The sequence below is a fragment of the Miniopterus schreibersii genome (genome assembly GCF_964146895.1).
Source record: "Miniopterus schreibersii genome assembly, chromosome: 14".
NCBI classification, from domain to species: Eukaryota; Metazoa; Chordata; class Mammalia; order Chiroptera; family Miniopteridae; genus Miniopterus; species Miniopterus schreibersii.
The window spans coordinates 41,192,942-41,209,801 of record NC_138114.1 but is presented as its reverse complement, the minus strand read 5'-3'; the positions used below and the strand labels follow the sequence as shown (position 1 = coordinate 41,209,801).

Genomic DNA, 16,860 nt, shown 5'->3' with positions numbered 1-16,860 from the left:
AGTTTGGAGAGCAGATGAGACTATGCGCTCCTTGAATGGCGGGCTGGTGAGGTCAGGTGCATGAGCAGAGGAACAGGTTTCAGGAAGATAAAGCCTAGACTTACACTAGAGTGGCAACCATAGGACTGGGAAAAGATCAGTATGGATAAGGAAAGGGCATAATTTGGTGAAACCATCAGAGAAAGAAGGGTAAGGGAGAGGGGGGGTTCAGGAATCACAACAGAAGTTGCTGTGAGTGAATGGAAAATGGGGCACCTTGAGAGGAGATGGGAAAGCGGGGAAGGGGCTGCGTCCATGATGGGGGCCAGGAGGAAAGGACACACTCCCTTTAAGAACAAGGCCATTTGCCCCGGCCAGTTGGCTCAGTGGTTAAAGCGTCAGCCCGCGGACTGAAGGTCCCAGGTTCAATTCCGGCCAAGGGCCCGTACCTCGGTTGCAGGCCCGATCCCCTGCCCTGTTTGGGGTGCCGTGGAGGCAACCAATCAATGCGTCTCTCTCATCTCGACGTTTCTCTCTCTGTCTCCCTTCCACTCTCTCTGAAAAGCAATGGAAAAATATCCTTGGGTGAAGATAAATAAGAAAAATTGTTTTAAATAAAAAGGGGCGAGAAAGGCCTTTTGAAGAGTCCATCCAAAAGGCTGCAGTGAAGCCTGAAGGTCAGGAGAAAGGTCAGACCTAGAGATCTGAGAGTGGATAAGAGACAGTAAGCGGAAAGAGAAAAGGTGCAGCCCGTGACCAAGAGTAGGAGGAGAGACAGAAACCAATACGGAACCAAAGGACAAGACAGACAAAAGTAGAACTAGACAGCTGTGTTACCACAGAAACGAGGGGGGGAAGAACCTCACACATAAAGGGAAGGTCAGAGTCATGGTGGCAGGAGCTGCTGGCGGCCCTCAGGAGTACTGTCCTGAAAAAATCAGACGGTGGAGGGGAAGGGAGAGCAGGCAGGAGAAAGCACAGGCAGCAGGTCCACAGGGAGAGAAATGGCCCGGGGGGGGGGGGGGGGGGCGCCTGCGCTCCACTGAAGGCGGTTTAGGATCAGGGAATCCAGGGCGCACAGGAGGGCAATGAGGGGAGGAAGTGTGGAGGGAGAAGAGGTGGTAACTGAGGGAGCGAAAGCCAAAGGCTGGCGGGAAAGGATGGGATGCAGGGCCAAGTGTCTGACCTCAGAGGAGGCAGGTCCCCTAAGAGAGGAGGGGAAGGAGGGGACGGTGGCTGCAGGACGGTCTCAGAACCTGGATTTCTGAGCAGGAAGTCGAGGAAGGGCCGAGTGCAACAGAGACTCACAATGACCCATCTGCAAGGAGTCCAGCTGACCTGGATAATTTGTTTGACGAGTTACAGGATCTTTTGTGTTCTGTGTCCCTGCAAATGTGTGTCAGTTCACAGTTCTTTTGTGATCTACTGTCAGAACCAGCAGGGCAATAGTAACTCCCCAAAACACACTGAATCCCAACGGGAAGGACAGTTCCTGGGGAAGGAAGCACTCACGGCTCCCCTGCTCGGAGCCTCTGCCGGGCAACCTCAAGAGCAGAGGGAGCGCTCCCTTGCTGTGCACTGAAAACACCTGGGGATTTAAAAAGCAAACAACAAACCAAAACTGCTGTCTGGCTCCCTCTCCCAGGCATTCTGTGTTAACTAGTGTGGGTGCAGCCAGGGCAGCAGAACTTGAATAAAGCTCTGCGAGCGACTCCAGCAGGCAGCGGGGCCCGGGAGTCCTGCTTTAAGGCTGGGCGCGAACAACAGCGCCCCGGGCGCTCCAGAAACGCCCCAAAGTCGCGGCGGCTGTGAGTACACTGGTTACACACGGACAGCTGCACAAGGACTAACGCTGGAGGCTGTAGCCATTCCAGCTGGTCTCTCCTCTGGGGACGCCCGAGCAGGGCAGGGCAGCTACCTTCCCCCTGGGGTCCAGAGCCATCGAGCGACAAGGCCGAGACACGGGGCGGTGCCTAGAGCTTTGCATTCCAAGAACTAGTGAAACGTGGCTCTGTCCTCAACACTGGAGACAGAGAGAGGTTTCACCAACTTTTAGTTCATAAAATAGATTTTAAAAAACACAGCTATCTGTTATCATCACTTCATAAAAGATCAGATGTTTTAACGCCAAAATATGTAATTTCAGAATAACTGACAGGTTTTTAAACTGCATACATATAGCTTTATGACCCTGCAACTGTCTTCATTTTTCTTACTCTGCCTCAAACCAGTGAACAGTTTGTCAGGTATGAGCATTTAGGAACCACTGCACCAGACTAATTTTACTTCATAAACTGCAATAGATTAAAGGGTTCCCGAGGTTCTTTCAGCTCTAACATTCTATGACTCTACAACCCCCACACCGCCCAGCCCTGGATCCCTCTCTACATAAGTGAAGCTTTTCTGCAGGCAAGTTTTAGAAACATCCAGCAAACGCATCTTTTAGTCATATATGTGTGTTAACAGCTCCAAGAGTGACAGTTTTCAAGCAAACCTACCAGAATACAAAGTACCCCTCCCCCCATCCCAATGAGGAAATGGCTTGCCTGGCTCAAAATCAATCGGGTGTCTTCTCAGATAACAACTTTTCCATGTAAGGAAGGCACTACATATCAATTTTACTTCTGAACCATCCACAAGTTTACTCTAGCTTATCACCAAAAAACTCTGACAGGACAGATGGACTCTCGAAGGGCGCTAAGGCATCACATTGGTAAACTGACAGGAGAGGAGCCTCACTGTCCCAGGCAAAGCTGGCATCCCGAGTGAAGTTACCATCACAGATCCCACCTTCCTCGGGGGAAGGAATCAGATAACTCTTCTCAAAGCTTCTAAGCATCCACAGGTACCCAGCAGTCTGGGTGCAGCTGGCCTCAGGGTGGGAGCCACACTATCCTGGTCGGCACAAACTCGATCCAGTGGTCAGCGGAGGCCAAGGACTCGTGGAGACTGAGGACGTCCTCAGAGGCCATCCGTTGAGCATCTACTTGGACTCCTGCTCATTCTTGAGTTCTTTTTTTGTTTTGTTTTTTAAATCACCGCCATGAAGTATTCAGTGGGGAGTGACACCTAAAAGTTGTTCATTAAATGCCAGGGGCACAAACGCCAGGCTGTGTTCACCAGCACTGCCCAGCAGTCCCAGTAAGAGGGGAGGCACGACCCAAAGATGTCTGCTTGCGGCCTCAGTGACTGGCACTCAAACATTCTCTAGCAATCTTTTTCTGCTAGAAAAATATTGGAGCCTGCAGGTGTAGTCCTGGGGCTCTGCAAGTTTGATTCATAAACGTTTAAATTTTTTAAAACTCTTTGATAGTCAAAATTCATTTACACATATTTTGGACCATCGGGTTGACCATCTTCTAACCAAGTGTTCCCACCAGATGTCGGTGCCAGCATTTGCCTTCGTGTTCACAGTCACACTGCCATGCTACGAAGCTGCTACTTGAGTCACTATGGCCAACTGAGCCCTACTACTTACTCAACTGGGAGCTTGTTAGAAATGCAGCACCTCAGACTCCACCCCAGGCACTGCTGAGTCATGGTTTGCATTTAGCAAGATCCCGAAGGATTCCTACGCACAATAAAGTGTGAGAAGCACTGAGCTGAAGTGAAAGGAACACAGGAAAACTAAACATAAATAATTCAGTCATATCCAGTGGAGGCCAAGCAACAGCACAACATACTGTACAAACTCCGAGTAGCCCCAGTTGAGCCAAGGGCTGGAGGGTCTGGTCAGCACTGGGCACAGAGACCCAGGTGTGCTGAATGCGAAAGAGCCTGCACTATTGATACGAGCATAAGGATATTTTTCTTTTCTGCTTTCCTAATTAATGTAGCATATTTGGGGTTTGTTGTACTTATATTATTAATTAACCTGCATTCCTAAAATAAACCTAATTCAGTGAGTCACAGTGAATAACTCGGGTATGTTGTTCTCCACCTGCTCCCTCTAATTCGGGAATTCTCCATCTATGTTGACAAGTGAGATCGGCCCATATTGTCAGACTTTAGGTTAAGCCCATATTGGTCTTAAAGAATGCATTTGACGATTACACCATCTTGTTCTATTTGTATAATACAGAAATGGAGTTTCATTTTTCAAGCAATTCCTTTGATTCCAGCTGTTTTTGGGGTGGGGGGCAAGGAGAGAACTCATTTTGTTTTTTTCCTCTTTTATCACATAAATTATGCCAATAGAATAATAATTTTGTTAATCTTTTAAAAGAACCAAAATTTTGATGTTTTTTATGGATTGTAAGGCTTTTTCATTTAAAAATTTTCGTGAGAATATTATTTAAGTTGTTCTTTTCTGGTTTGTTCATTTGCTCTTTTCTAGATGATTATAGGTATCTACTCCTTTTTTTATTTAAGTACTTAGAGGAATACAATTTCTTAAAACTTTGACAAACAGCACATATGGTGTTGACATTAATAGTTTATGATATCCTATATATTTTATAACATTCTATACATTTTCTCCCTAATTCAGATGCTATTTAGGGTTTTAGTTTGCCACCAGTGTTATTTTTAACAATTTTTCCAAGGGAAAAATAAGTCTTCCTCTCACCCTATTCCCAGGCCTGGAGGTCAACCACTGTTTCAGTTTCCTGAGTAACCTTCCAGAGACATTTCATGTGTGTGTCTGTGTGTGTGTGTATGTGTATGTAAAAGGAAAAATGCAGTTTTTTTCTTTTACACAAATGAGAGCATATTATATACCCTTCTGCACCTTACATCTAAAACTTTTATAAGAGAATTAATCACAATTTTTAAATGGCTTAGTATGTCTCAATTATGCATTTTTATGTCTAATTTTACTTCAGTATGATCTATGCATGTAGTTTTATTTATTTTTTATTTATTTATTTTTAAATATATCTTTATTGATTTCAGAGAGAGGAAGGAGAGGGAGAGAGAGAGAGAGAGAGAGATAGAAACATCAATGATGAGTCATTGATCCGCTACAGCCCGCAATCTGGGCATGTGCCCCGACTGGGAATTGAACCCTAGGTCGATGCTTAACCGCTGAGCCACGCCCGGCCGGGCTATGCATGTAGTTTTATATTTCTATCTTTCTGAGTTTACTAGAAACTTCCATGTGACATAATAGTAAAAAATCAATTTTTATGAGTCATGTAAAACTTTTTAATAGTATATCCTCTGGCTTTACATTTCATTTTCTCCAAATTTCTGTTAATTTTATTTTATTAGTCATGCAATTCAAAACTAACACTTTTACTTGGTATATTTGCTCTTTTGTGGAGGTGGGAAAAATTTCCACCAAAATTATATTTCTGTCCACCTCTACTTTTATATATGTATTTTGTTATGTTATTTAAGTCATGTAGAGTCAATAGTTTTTTTCACTATTGTGCTTGTATCACTGTCCTAATGGATCCTCCAATACGTTTTAGCTTAAAAATCTACTTTTTCAGATAAAACTTAAAGTGTAGCCTTTAATACATATGAAGTAAGAGATATGTGCCTGGTAACTTATATTCTTTTAATTAACTTACTTAAATCATTTACTTTGAATAAACCAGCCTTTATTTCGTCTCAGGTTTAAACGGGAAGCGATGTGTTTCCATTTATAATTATATTCCAAACATCAATTACTAAAGCATTTTGTTCTCGTGTGTGCAGAAGCGGGCAGCTTTTCAGCACTGGAGCCAGGAATGGAAGGCAGGTACTGCTGCTGTCTTCTCAGTTAATGCCCTTGAAATGCAGGTAACATGCTCTGTAATCTGTATTTATATTTATAACTGATATTTTAGGGTGGAACATACTTTGTAAATGCTGATAGCTATGCTAGATTGACAGAGTATTTCATTTTATTATATTCTGGCTACCTCAACTAATTGGCTGGCCCGCAGCAACATGATTTTCACCAAACTATCATTTAAACACCTCCACAAATCCTTTTAATCCAGCAGTTACTCTGTTTATAAAACCCCATGACATCATCAGTTCAACAGTTCAGGAAACTGGTCACTTTTATATAAATATACACATGACATAGGTATTCTAATGCAGGTACATATACATAAATGCCTTGTCAAAAATATCTTTATAAGGCTGCCATTTCGATTCCCAGTCAGGGCACTTGCCTGGGTTTCAGGCTCCATCCCCAGTAGGGAGAATGCAGGATGCAACCAATCAATGACTCATCACTGATGTTTCTCTCTCTCCCCCTCTCCCTTCCTCTCTCTGAAATCTATAAAAACATTTAATATATATCTTTATATTAAAGGGTTTACTTATAAATGGACAGGGATTATGAAGTCCCTCTTTCATAAAACTTATTTTTCGAGCCGTAAGCCAGGAAATGACTTTCTTATATACCAACAGAGCATTACTGAATCACAGCTTCATGAAGGCTAACTACATAAAAATCGACAATTGAAAGCCTCATAGTCTCTAATATTACTACTGAAATTCACAATGTCAATCCTCAAAATTTGTCCTAAATAACCATTTTTAGTGTAATTCAGTTTCTCCAGGTTTAAGGAATACTCACATCTAGCTTTATGAGAAATATGAATATTTATTCCCTCACTGCAGTAAATTCCCCACAGTCCCCTCAGACTTTCGAGCTTGTCCATCTCCCATAAAAGAAAAAAAATTCAGAACTGAATGAAACTAAGGTTAGTAGAAGAACTGGGTTTGAATTAGAAAACCCTGCCAACAGAAGTTTCCCCGAAAGACTATGAAAGTGGCATGTAACCAGTTAACCCATGGATTTTTCTACGGTTCCTCACTTCTGCTTCCAGATGCCACAAAATCGTCCAAACATGGGACATGAGACACAGCACTTTCCAGAGTTTCTGACACGTAGATATCTGATAAGAGTCCTTTCAAATAAAGAGAACCTTCTTAATTCATTTAGATAATTGGGACCCTGCTGGACTCATGTAAATTTCAGGGCCTACCAAGTACTGATTACACTCTTACAATGACGCCTCCACTTCATATCCTGGAAGTAAGCAAGAAATATGAGAGTGCTTAAGGGGCTAGTGTTCTTGTATTGAAATAAACTCAAGAGTTCCTATAAAGTAATTCATCAATAGAGGTAGGAGAAGTGAATAAAACTAGCACTTTATGTTCACCTTGGTATCCGTGCCAAGGACGGTGTTCTACTAAGTCCAACTGTGATATTATGAAGGTCTCCCGTGAATTCAAGCACCAAAGCCCCAAGGAGGATTCAGACTGGACCGACCTTATACAGCGGATTCTGCGGTAGTGAGAAGGAATCAGTCGCCATGGCCATGAGAGGCTGTGATTATGACATCAGCTCCTCCATAAAGGAGTCGGGTTAGTAACCAGGAATGAAAACAACAATAAATGGATTATTCTGATGGTGTTAAGAGAAGAGATAGGAAGATATCTCCAGGAAGCTATAAGACCAAATCCTGACGAGAGAACGGGGAAGAAAAGATTTAAAAAGGACCCAAGGAACTCAAGACACTTAAATTTCCAATTCCCAGCCAAGATTCAGACATGTGCCGGTAATTCCCCAAAGTCTTCAAAAAACACTAACAACTGAATTCACCAGCCTTCACTCGCCTCAGGGCGTCGGCAGTCACTACGTGCCCTTCGGTGTTGGAAGTTAAAGTAACTACCGACATTGCTTTACGTCAGAGTTATCGTACAGATCCGCAAACAAGGAAGTGAAGTTGTCCCACTTCCGGCTGCAGAGCCCGGCCCCGCCCCCTACGCCGAGTCTCGGGGGCGGGCGCTCGGCGGCCCCTCTGACCTGCAGGATGAGCACGAAGTGGTCGGCGGGCCGGCCGCGCTGGTAGAGGTAGTGCTCCGGCGCCCTCTTGTTCTTCTCGTCGTACTTCAGCTCCTGGATGACGTTGGGGTGCTTGAGCAGCCTCAGGAGGATCTTCTCGGACATCTGGGATGGGCTGAAGGCCTCTACTTCTACAGATACAAACAAGCCTGCCGTTACTCCTCCGCGGACGCAGCCGGCCCGGGGATGCGCTGCTTGGATGACAAGAAGACTTGGGGCCGAAGCGACGCAATGCGGACTAACGACACTTCTGTTTGGTGACCCACTGGGGCAGAGCCACCGGGAGAAATTGGAAAATGCTCAATGTTCGTGTTTGTTTCTGAAAATTCTTCCTGTTCAACCTGTGTGATGGGTTTCAATTCTATAAAAGCGCCCTAGTTTTCTGACTGATACTAACGAAAATGAGCCAGAAGCAGGCTCCCGGACGGTCGGGATGCCCCCAACTGCCACAATAGTCGGACCGTCCAGCCGCAGCCAAGGAAGAAGCAACGGTCAGGACGCGTGTGGGTGCGGGTGCAGGTGCGGGTGCGGGTGCGGGTGCGGACAAGCACCGGATGCACACGCAGTGCCCGCAGCTCACTCCCAGTCACCAGCCCGACGCCCGACACAGTCTGGGAACGAGGAACACGGGAGGTTGGGGACAACAGCAAGGCACGTGCACGCAGCAACACGCACTCCAACTGGCCGGTTAAAGTAACATGTTGATCTATATTTACAAAGGCGTCAATTTTACTTAAAATACTGATTTATGGGTGCTAGACTGAAACTGGACTTTATGGTATCTCAGAGGCAGAGTAGGATAACATTTAGTTTTAAATTGCGGTTCTTAAATGATGAACAATATCACATTTAGAGGAATAGAGAGTAAGTTAAAAATACTGTTTATAAGTTTAAAAATTTTAAAATTATGTTATATATGAAAAATATAAATTCTGTATTAGCTTCTGTGCTTTTTTGTATTAAGATAGTACATTATAGAAATTTTGGAAAATACAGAAAAAGCTAAAAAGGACAATAAAAAAATTACCTATAAACCAACCACTTATAACTACTCTGAGCAACTGGTGATGAGCATTTCTTTCCAGTTCCTTGTCGAGGCATGTGTGCCTGTGTGTGTGTGTACATACAAAAAACACAACTACATCTTCCTATACACACACTTTTATATCCTGGTTTTTCTCACTTTGCAGTAAATTATAAGTATTTTCCCATGTAAATACTATATTGTGAGCATTTCCATTATCTGAAAACATGATTTTAAATTGTGTATAACATCCCATCATGTGGCTGCTATTGGCCTTCTTTTCAAAATATTTTAAGTACACTGCATGCAGTTCAAAGGTATTGGCTGCCCATCTTGGACACAAGACGTCTTCTACAGGTCATTGGGCACTTTCAGATTTTCTCACACTTCCCCTGGCCAACAGAGCTCACTCTTCACCGAGAGAGCCACTGGGGATGTGAGAAGGGTTAGTCTCTTACGTTCACTCAACCTTGACCTCTCTGGAGCAGTCAGTGCTGGCTGAGTTGGTGGTTTTAATACTGTTCACACTTGCCTCCTGGAATGGGCCCAAGCTAACAATCTGATTTGAAGAGGCCATCAAGAAATCCATGTCAAAGTTCTTAGAATTTCTGATTTCATTAAAACCATACAAGATAGAGGTTTAACTTTGAAAGTCTATTTTTTCTTCTTTGCAAATCATAGCACCTGTGTTATCACTGATATCCACTGTCCTTCCAAGGCAAGCTGAAGAGAGAATTACTCAGCTGTCCAGCACACAATGAGGTGGTGTCTGGCTCACTGTCAGCCTACTCCGCCAGCTGGCTCTCCCATGGACTTAGCTGGAAGCAGATGACCTGGCCTACTGTTCACATGCAGTGTGGCACTAACATTCATCCTTACCTTTCAGACCAATTCTAAGTTACTGGTCCACCCCTGGTAAATGTCTCAGGGAGTTCATGCCGACACTGAACATAGGAGAGGAGAGAATTTAAAAAGAAAAAAACAAAACTAAAACAAAACAAAACAAAAAACAAAACACAAAAGTGGCATTACTTTTCACCCCATTTCCCGGTCTCCACCCCCAGCCCACCCCAGTCAGTGGTGGGGGAGAAACGCTCTCCAGGGTTGGTAGAGATTTCTGACTGTGATAAGCTGCACTTGCCTGTTGCTAGGAAACGGTGCATGGCCAAGAGAAGCTGTGGTGATATTTTAACCTTCATCTCGCTGTCTGTCTGCTTGAAGGCAGAAAAATCTTGCTTTCTTTCACGATGGGCCACTTTCTTTTTCGTTCTGTTATCCGCTGCGGAAAGAATAAGGAAAAAAGTGAGAAAATGCACTTCATTAGGTCCGGCTCTTCTTAAATGAAAAGAACAAAATATCCTGGAAAGGCTAGGCTCTCTCCCCAGAGTGTGGGCACTCTACGTACACACATCACATGGAAAGAGGAAGGGAGAGAGAATCTTCATAAAATCAGTGCTGCATGGCTCTAACAGATTCCAAAGTAAATAACAGGCAACCTGATTAGAAGCAACTATAAATATGCCTCAGGAAGACCTGCAGAGCCCTTAAGAGTACATTATTGGGAGCCTTGGACAAAAACTCCCCTCATAGAACCTGTAGAACTACATGGCAGCAGAGGATGTATGCTGGTCCTCAATCACTGTGCTACCGAAGACACAAGGGAAGTGTGTCCCTGCCACCTTAAAGAGGCTCCTAGCCTGTGCTGAAAGAGAAAACAAATACACAAGCAAAATCTCTTAAGAAACAAACAGAAACACTGTCATAGAACAGCACTTCAATAGTAGCATCTGTGGCCCTGGCCCGGTGGCTCTGCTGCTTGGGCGTTGGCCCATGCACTGAAAGGTTGCCGGTTCAGGGTGCATGCGGGAGGCAACTGATCGATGTTTCTCTCTCACATCAATGTGGGGGTTTTTCTCTCTCCCCCCCCTTCCCTTCCTCTCTCTAAAAGTCAATAAAAACACATACAAAAATTGACATCTGTTAGCTTCACTGCTACCCCAGACCACGAGATCCTCAAGGTCAAGGAAAAATGAAGAAAGTGATCCAGAACAGAGGATCCAGTAAAGGACTAGACAGTCAGTATTTCAGGCTCTGAAGACCATGCAGTCTCTGTTTAACTACTCAACTCTGCTGTTTAGCAAAAGCAGCTATATGTGAATGAATCTGGATGGTTGTGTCCCAATAAAACTATCACGCACATGATATTTGAACTTCATATCATTTTCACATGTCACAAAATAAGTATTCTTTTTATTTTTTTCAACAATTTAAAAATTCTTAGCTTGTGAGCCACATGAAAACAGGTTGTAGGCATTCGTGGGCTGTAGTTTGCCAATCCCTAATCTAGAAGGTCTAAGGCAAAATCTGTTTTCAAGGATTTTTCTGGACAAAATAATGATGAAGAAAAACACCAGATTAAAGACAAGATCCCAAATGCTTTCTCCTTTCTCCAAAAATCAAAAATCTTTGCACTACTATTTCATGCTTGGGGCAAAACAGATGGCTTACTAGGCTAGTCCTGGGGAGAAGGTGATCGCAACTTATAATTTTCTTCTATCTCAAATTCTTTTGAGAATGTGACAGTATAAATCAACACAAAGATTTAAAATAATTTTCTAATTACAAAAGTCATCATCCCTGATCACCTATTTAATCAAGAATATACATGAAACCACACATTCAGTGTTTCATATCAGTAAGTTACATTAGGCAACTCTTCTGTATGAAATCACTCTAACCAAGGTTTGAAAGAAGTTCACTCAAGTACAAACATAAGCTCTCATAAATGTCTAAATTATCTTTCTTATGATGAGCATTACCCCTGGGAAACACATAAATATACACACACACACCTGGCACTAAGCAGTCACCGTGAAGAGCAATGAAAGAATGTAGACATGCAGGACAATATTGTCTAGTATGAGACTCTGACTCCTCTCTAGTGTCAGAGCCACACAGACATTGGCGTTTTTTTAAGAACACTCTACAAACGTGAGGAAAAAACAAGATACATTGCAGAAGCAGGTCACTGGCTAAACACAAAATGTATTCTTTTAAGGGCACATGGAAAACTTTCTCAATTTTAAAATGAGGGCCATTCCCTTCTAGTGGAATTGAATAAAATCACTCTGTTTTGAGCAAGGCAGGCTTTGTCCTGAGTGCCCCAGGCCATCTGAATGATCCATTTCCAATCATGTTCAAAAACCAAACAGGACAAACAGCGCCCAAGTGTTCTTTCTCTTTCCCACCTTTGAGACCCCAAATATCTCAGGCCTTGGGCCATCTTCGACATTATGGAACTCTTGAAAGAGTGTTACTTTGCTAAGAGTGAGGCTGAGGAAGGGTTAAGCTCCACAGTCCAATGATCCAGTTGTGGACTTAAATAGGACAGAATTCAGGTTCAACGCTCAGCCCCGGATCTAGCCTACTCCTGGGCAAACAGGTGAGGATACTTCCCTTCCCCTCCCCTGATCCAAGCTACTCCCCACCCGAACCCCAAAGAAGGCAGAGAAGCAGAGAAACGGAAAAACAGATTTTTATTGTGTACTCCACCGTCTTGCCTCTTACACCTCCACCTCACCACCATGCCCCAGCAAAACCACACTTGCAAACCTCACTTCTACCCCAATCCATTGGAGCAAGAAAATTTAAACTTGCTATCCATCAATTTAACAAATCCCCTCACTTTTTAAGTAGAAATAGAAATTTATCTGAAAACAATTTACCTAATTGTGCAAAATGAGTTTTCTGGTGAGGGCAAGTAATGCCCAGATCAGTGGTTAGAAGCAACTGGCTTAAAAAAACCCCACATTATCCGCTGACATTATAGGACCTGCCCCTGCTCTGCTGGTTCCCCTCTGGTGAAGGGACTGGGTACACTGACAGGTTGTGCACAACCTACACACACAATGCATAACTGGAAACAGAGGTGGATGACAACTGGAGAGATGACAGAGGACTCACAAATATGACTGAAAAAGCAAAGGTTTGGGGAAATGACTCTCAGGGAAAGCTACTCACTGTATAAATCCGTTTCATCTAGAATCTCGGATTTGATGATTTCTTCAATCACATCTTCTAAGGTGACAATTCCCAGAACTTCATAAAATGGATCCCCCTCTCCCTCATTGTTTACTCGCTGCACAATAGCCAGGTGAGATTTACCTTTAAAGAAGAGAAAAAAAGGTTCAGAGGTAATTTTCTGAATAAAGTCTTAGGTATGATTATGGAAAAAACAGCAGCAAACACAGATACCAAATCATCAAAGTCTGGTATAGAAACAATGGTATGGAAATCACAAACGGAAAAGCTTTGTGAGCATCAAAAGCAAGGCCAGTTAAGCCAGAAGCGTGTCACCTCCACACACCTTACCACTTGTTTCCTAATGGAATTGTCTTCAGTGACTTCAGCTCTCCTTGTGTGACCTTTTAGCAACTGCCACTTTACTTTAGGAGAGCAGTTCTCAAAGTATGGTCCAGGACCCCTAGGGACACCCAAGACCCTTTTATAGGTCTGTGAAGTCAAACGGTGGTATCTGAACCAATGCAAAGGTGCAAAGGTGCCTGAGCACAAGTCAAGGCAGTGTTGGCAAATGTACTAGTGGCCCCTGGATCCTCCACCACCACATGTAGTAACAACGAGGGGAAACGGCCATTTCTCTTAAGAATAGCCTTAATGAAGCAGTACAAGTTTTTAATTTCATTAAATCTTGCTCCCAAGTACCCATCTTTGAATGTTCTGTGTGACAGTGAATAGGGCACAAAACACGTGTGCCACCTTCAGAAGTGTGACAGTGTCTTGAGGAAAAGCACTCGTGCAATTGCTTCCAGCCGCATTTTTCACTGGACATCAATTTACTTGAAAGAATGGCTACCAGACAAACCATGGTATTAGACTTATTTGGCAGACATTTTCCTAAAAATCAACAAAGTGAGCCTGTACATTAAGGAAAAGAGCAGCAGCGTCTGCTGCACACGGCATGGGGCGCTGTTCTCCTTCGCCGCCTGCGCACTCGGCAAAGGCCTTCACTCCTCCTTCCCTGCCTCGGGGTCTCGGACAGGTCCCTAGGGCCGGCCCACCCTCGGGGGGGGGGGACCCCACTTCCTGGAGTGGGCGAGGATCTAAATACATTAGTCAGGAGTCTTCTGTAAGCAAGATTTCAGACTAAAGGATTTTAAGGTAACTGCATCCAAAGTCCACTGCATAGTTTCAGACTCTACACTGCGATGAACCTCTAAGAAACTATCACTCAGGGAGTTTTGGTGTAGTATCAAAAGAGAATATGCGTGATTATCCAAAAAGGCTATTAAAATAGATTCCTCTTTTCCAGACATATATCTGTTTGAGGCCAGATTTTCTTCATACTGAAACAGCTGCCTTCCATTTAGCTAGATAATAAAGAGATACATAAAAAAGATAAATCAATAACACTTCTTAATATTTTTGTTTTGGAAAATGATGATTTTAAATTCAATGTTATTTATGTTAACATGAAATGGACTTATTGTTCTTTCAAAATGAATTAATAAGTAAATGTTTTCAATTTCTCAGGTTTAATTTCTTTTTTATTGAGTGATTTGAGAGAGAGAGAGAGAAAGAGAGAGAGAGAGAAAAAAAAACACTGATTTGTTGTTCCACTTATTTATGCAGTCATTGGTTGATTCTTGCATGTGCCCTGACTAGGGATTGAACCCGCAACCCTGGAGTATCGGGATGATGCTCTAACTAAATGAACTACCCAGTCAGGCCTCAGGTTTAATTTCAAACACTGTAAATACCAAAAAGGATAACCCACAGGGAAGAACACATGATCTGAAGTCCAACAGTCCTGGATTTGAACTCCAGCACTGCCAGTTAATTAGCCATTACTGGCAGTGTCATCATGAGCAAACTATATAACTTTTCTGGGCCTCAGTCTCCTCACCTCCCAAATCAGGCTCATAATTGCTGCCCACAGGATTGTTGTGAATATCAGAGATAATGTTGGTATCTAAAGCAAAGACAGTGCCTGGGATCCACGGGGTGATCAATAAATGGTAACTTCTATTTATTAATATTCTTCCTCAGGTCTAAGGCACCATCAACTCATTACCAGCTTAGAGAAAAAAACCCACTACATCAAGTGTGCACTGATTAAAAGATGCACTTCAATTTCAGAAAGATCTTTTAAAATCTTAAGTGCATCTCACACCAATATTGGTGTTCCCAGTTCAAGGCATGTGAGGCATCTGAACTACTTCCTAAAGTAAGCCAAGTAGACATAGTATAGAAATTCCAAGATCAGTTAACATGTATAGTGGATTTTTTTTAAATCGCAGGATGGGTTTTAGGGGGTTTAAGGTTGGGGGCAGTCCTTTAAAGAAAATTCAGTTAAAACTGCCATTTGACTGAGTTCACTCGGATACAACCACCCAAACTAAAATATTCCCTGAAGGCCAGGTCTGATCAAGTTCCCAGCACTCATTCAAAAACTGCCTTTGGTTCTGCAGGTTTGTTGGCTCTTTCCTGCTTTGGCTCAGACCCCGTTAGAGGCAACAATGTCTGGAAGCCTAGAAGGTTAGATTGTTAGACAATTAAGCATCCTAACAATTTTCATCCTAGCATGCTCACGCTCAAAGAATGAAAATATTTTCAGCAAATGAGACTAGGAAAAAAAACTTATCAGCAATAGATATAAACACCGCATCAGGGTCAAGTCAATTCTAGTCTAGTCAATTCAGTCTGGTGAGTTTCTCACATCTGCTTTCCCAAGAACCCAAACATAAGCAGTTAAAAATTCTTGGTCAATGCTGTCTGTCGAAAGTTAAATTCTTTTGCTATTCCCAGCTTGTGATCATTTAAAAGGAATTTTCCAAAGCAAGGTCTAATATTAGACTCAAAATGAAGTTTCCATTCCACTGAGGCGCTATTCTCACCAAAGTAACTACCGCATAATCAGATTGTCTTGGAGCAATTCGTTTAAATGCAGATGGACATACTTGAAATACCAGCTCTTTAGCACCAACAGATCTGATTGGAAAGGGCCTTACTCTAGGAGAAATTGTTCATGTGAGTTAGGCTTCTTAGACTGAAAATTAAATTTTCTTCGGGGCTCCCATTCACACTCCCACCTCCAATGCTAAAACTTTTGCATCTGCCCAGAGCCACATTCTTTTAGCTTTTGAATTCCTGGTGAGAAGTCCTGTTTTCTGAACTTTCTTGATGGTGAGCAATACAAAAAAAAATTTTAAAAAGACAACCCTCCTCTTTAATCCTGCTTTTGGAGACTAGCAATACAATGCACCTATTCCCCACCCCCAATTGTGCACCACAGGAGTTCCGTCTTCTCATCAATGGAAAAATCAAAAGGAAAATGTAAACAAGCTGTCAATACAGAAATTTTAAAAACTGACCTCAAATAGCATCCTTCTTAACCTGAGCATTGGAGGGACTGAGTCAGGATTGAAAGCAGAAAAGCAGTTTAGGGAAACTGAGCCAACAAAAGACTAAGCCAAAAACTAAGAAAGATTATGAACTGATGGATTCTTAACTTCCAAAGAGAAGAATGAGAATACAGCAATTGGTGCAATATACAGTTATAGGCATTAAATAACACAAACCTTTAAATATGCATAAATTAAACAAACTCGATAGACTGTATGCAGAACAAATAAAGCAGACATTGCTGTCACAATCGGGGCTTGGAGAGAGCCTTCTGGGGAGCTGTAAGAGTGTTCCTGCAGTATTCCAGTCACTATGAGCTGTCCTAGGAATGGAGGGAAGGAGGATTGCTAAGAGAATCAAAGCAGACCTGTTTTCAGAGTGCAGGGCTCTATGGATACATTTCCATTCAAATTCAGAATCATAAGCAAGTTAATATGAAATAATAACCTAGACTGATCATTTTTCTATAACTACTATGTGCTCAAGGCAGGGCACTTACACAGGTGAAATTAGAACATGTCTTCAACTAAAATTATCTATACACATTAAAATTGGGATCAGATTTCCGCCTCGGCCTGCTTCCCTTGCTCCCCAATCAAAGCTGATTTGCATGTCCCCTCTGATTGGTAAAGCAGCAGGTTGG

The 16,860-nt window shown here is 42.8% G+C and overlaps 1 protein-coding gene across 2 annotated transcripts in view; it reads right to left on the bottom strand.

Moving 5' to 3' along the window:
- CNNM2 (cyclin and CBS domain divalent metal cation transport mediator 2) overlaps positions 1 to 16,860 on the bottom strand; it is a 91,674-nt gene that overhangs the window by 11,479 nt on the left and 63,335 nt on the right. For both annotated transcript variants that reach the window (XM_081158942.1, XM_081158941.1), the window contains exons 2-4: positions 12,816 to 12,959; positions 9,937 to 10,074; positions 7,733 to 7,902 (exon numbers count right to left, since the gene is read on the bottom strand). In XM_081158942.1, coding sequence (XP_081015068.1) covers positions 7,733 to 7,902; positions 9,937 to 10,074; positions 12,816 to 12,959 — 452 coding nt within the window. The remainder of the gene's footprint in view (positions 1 to 7,732; positions 7,903 to 9,936; positions 10,075 to 12,815; positions 12,960 to 16,860) is intronic.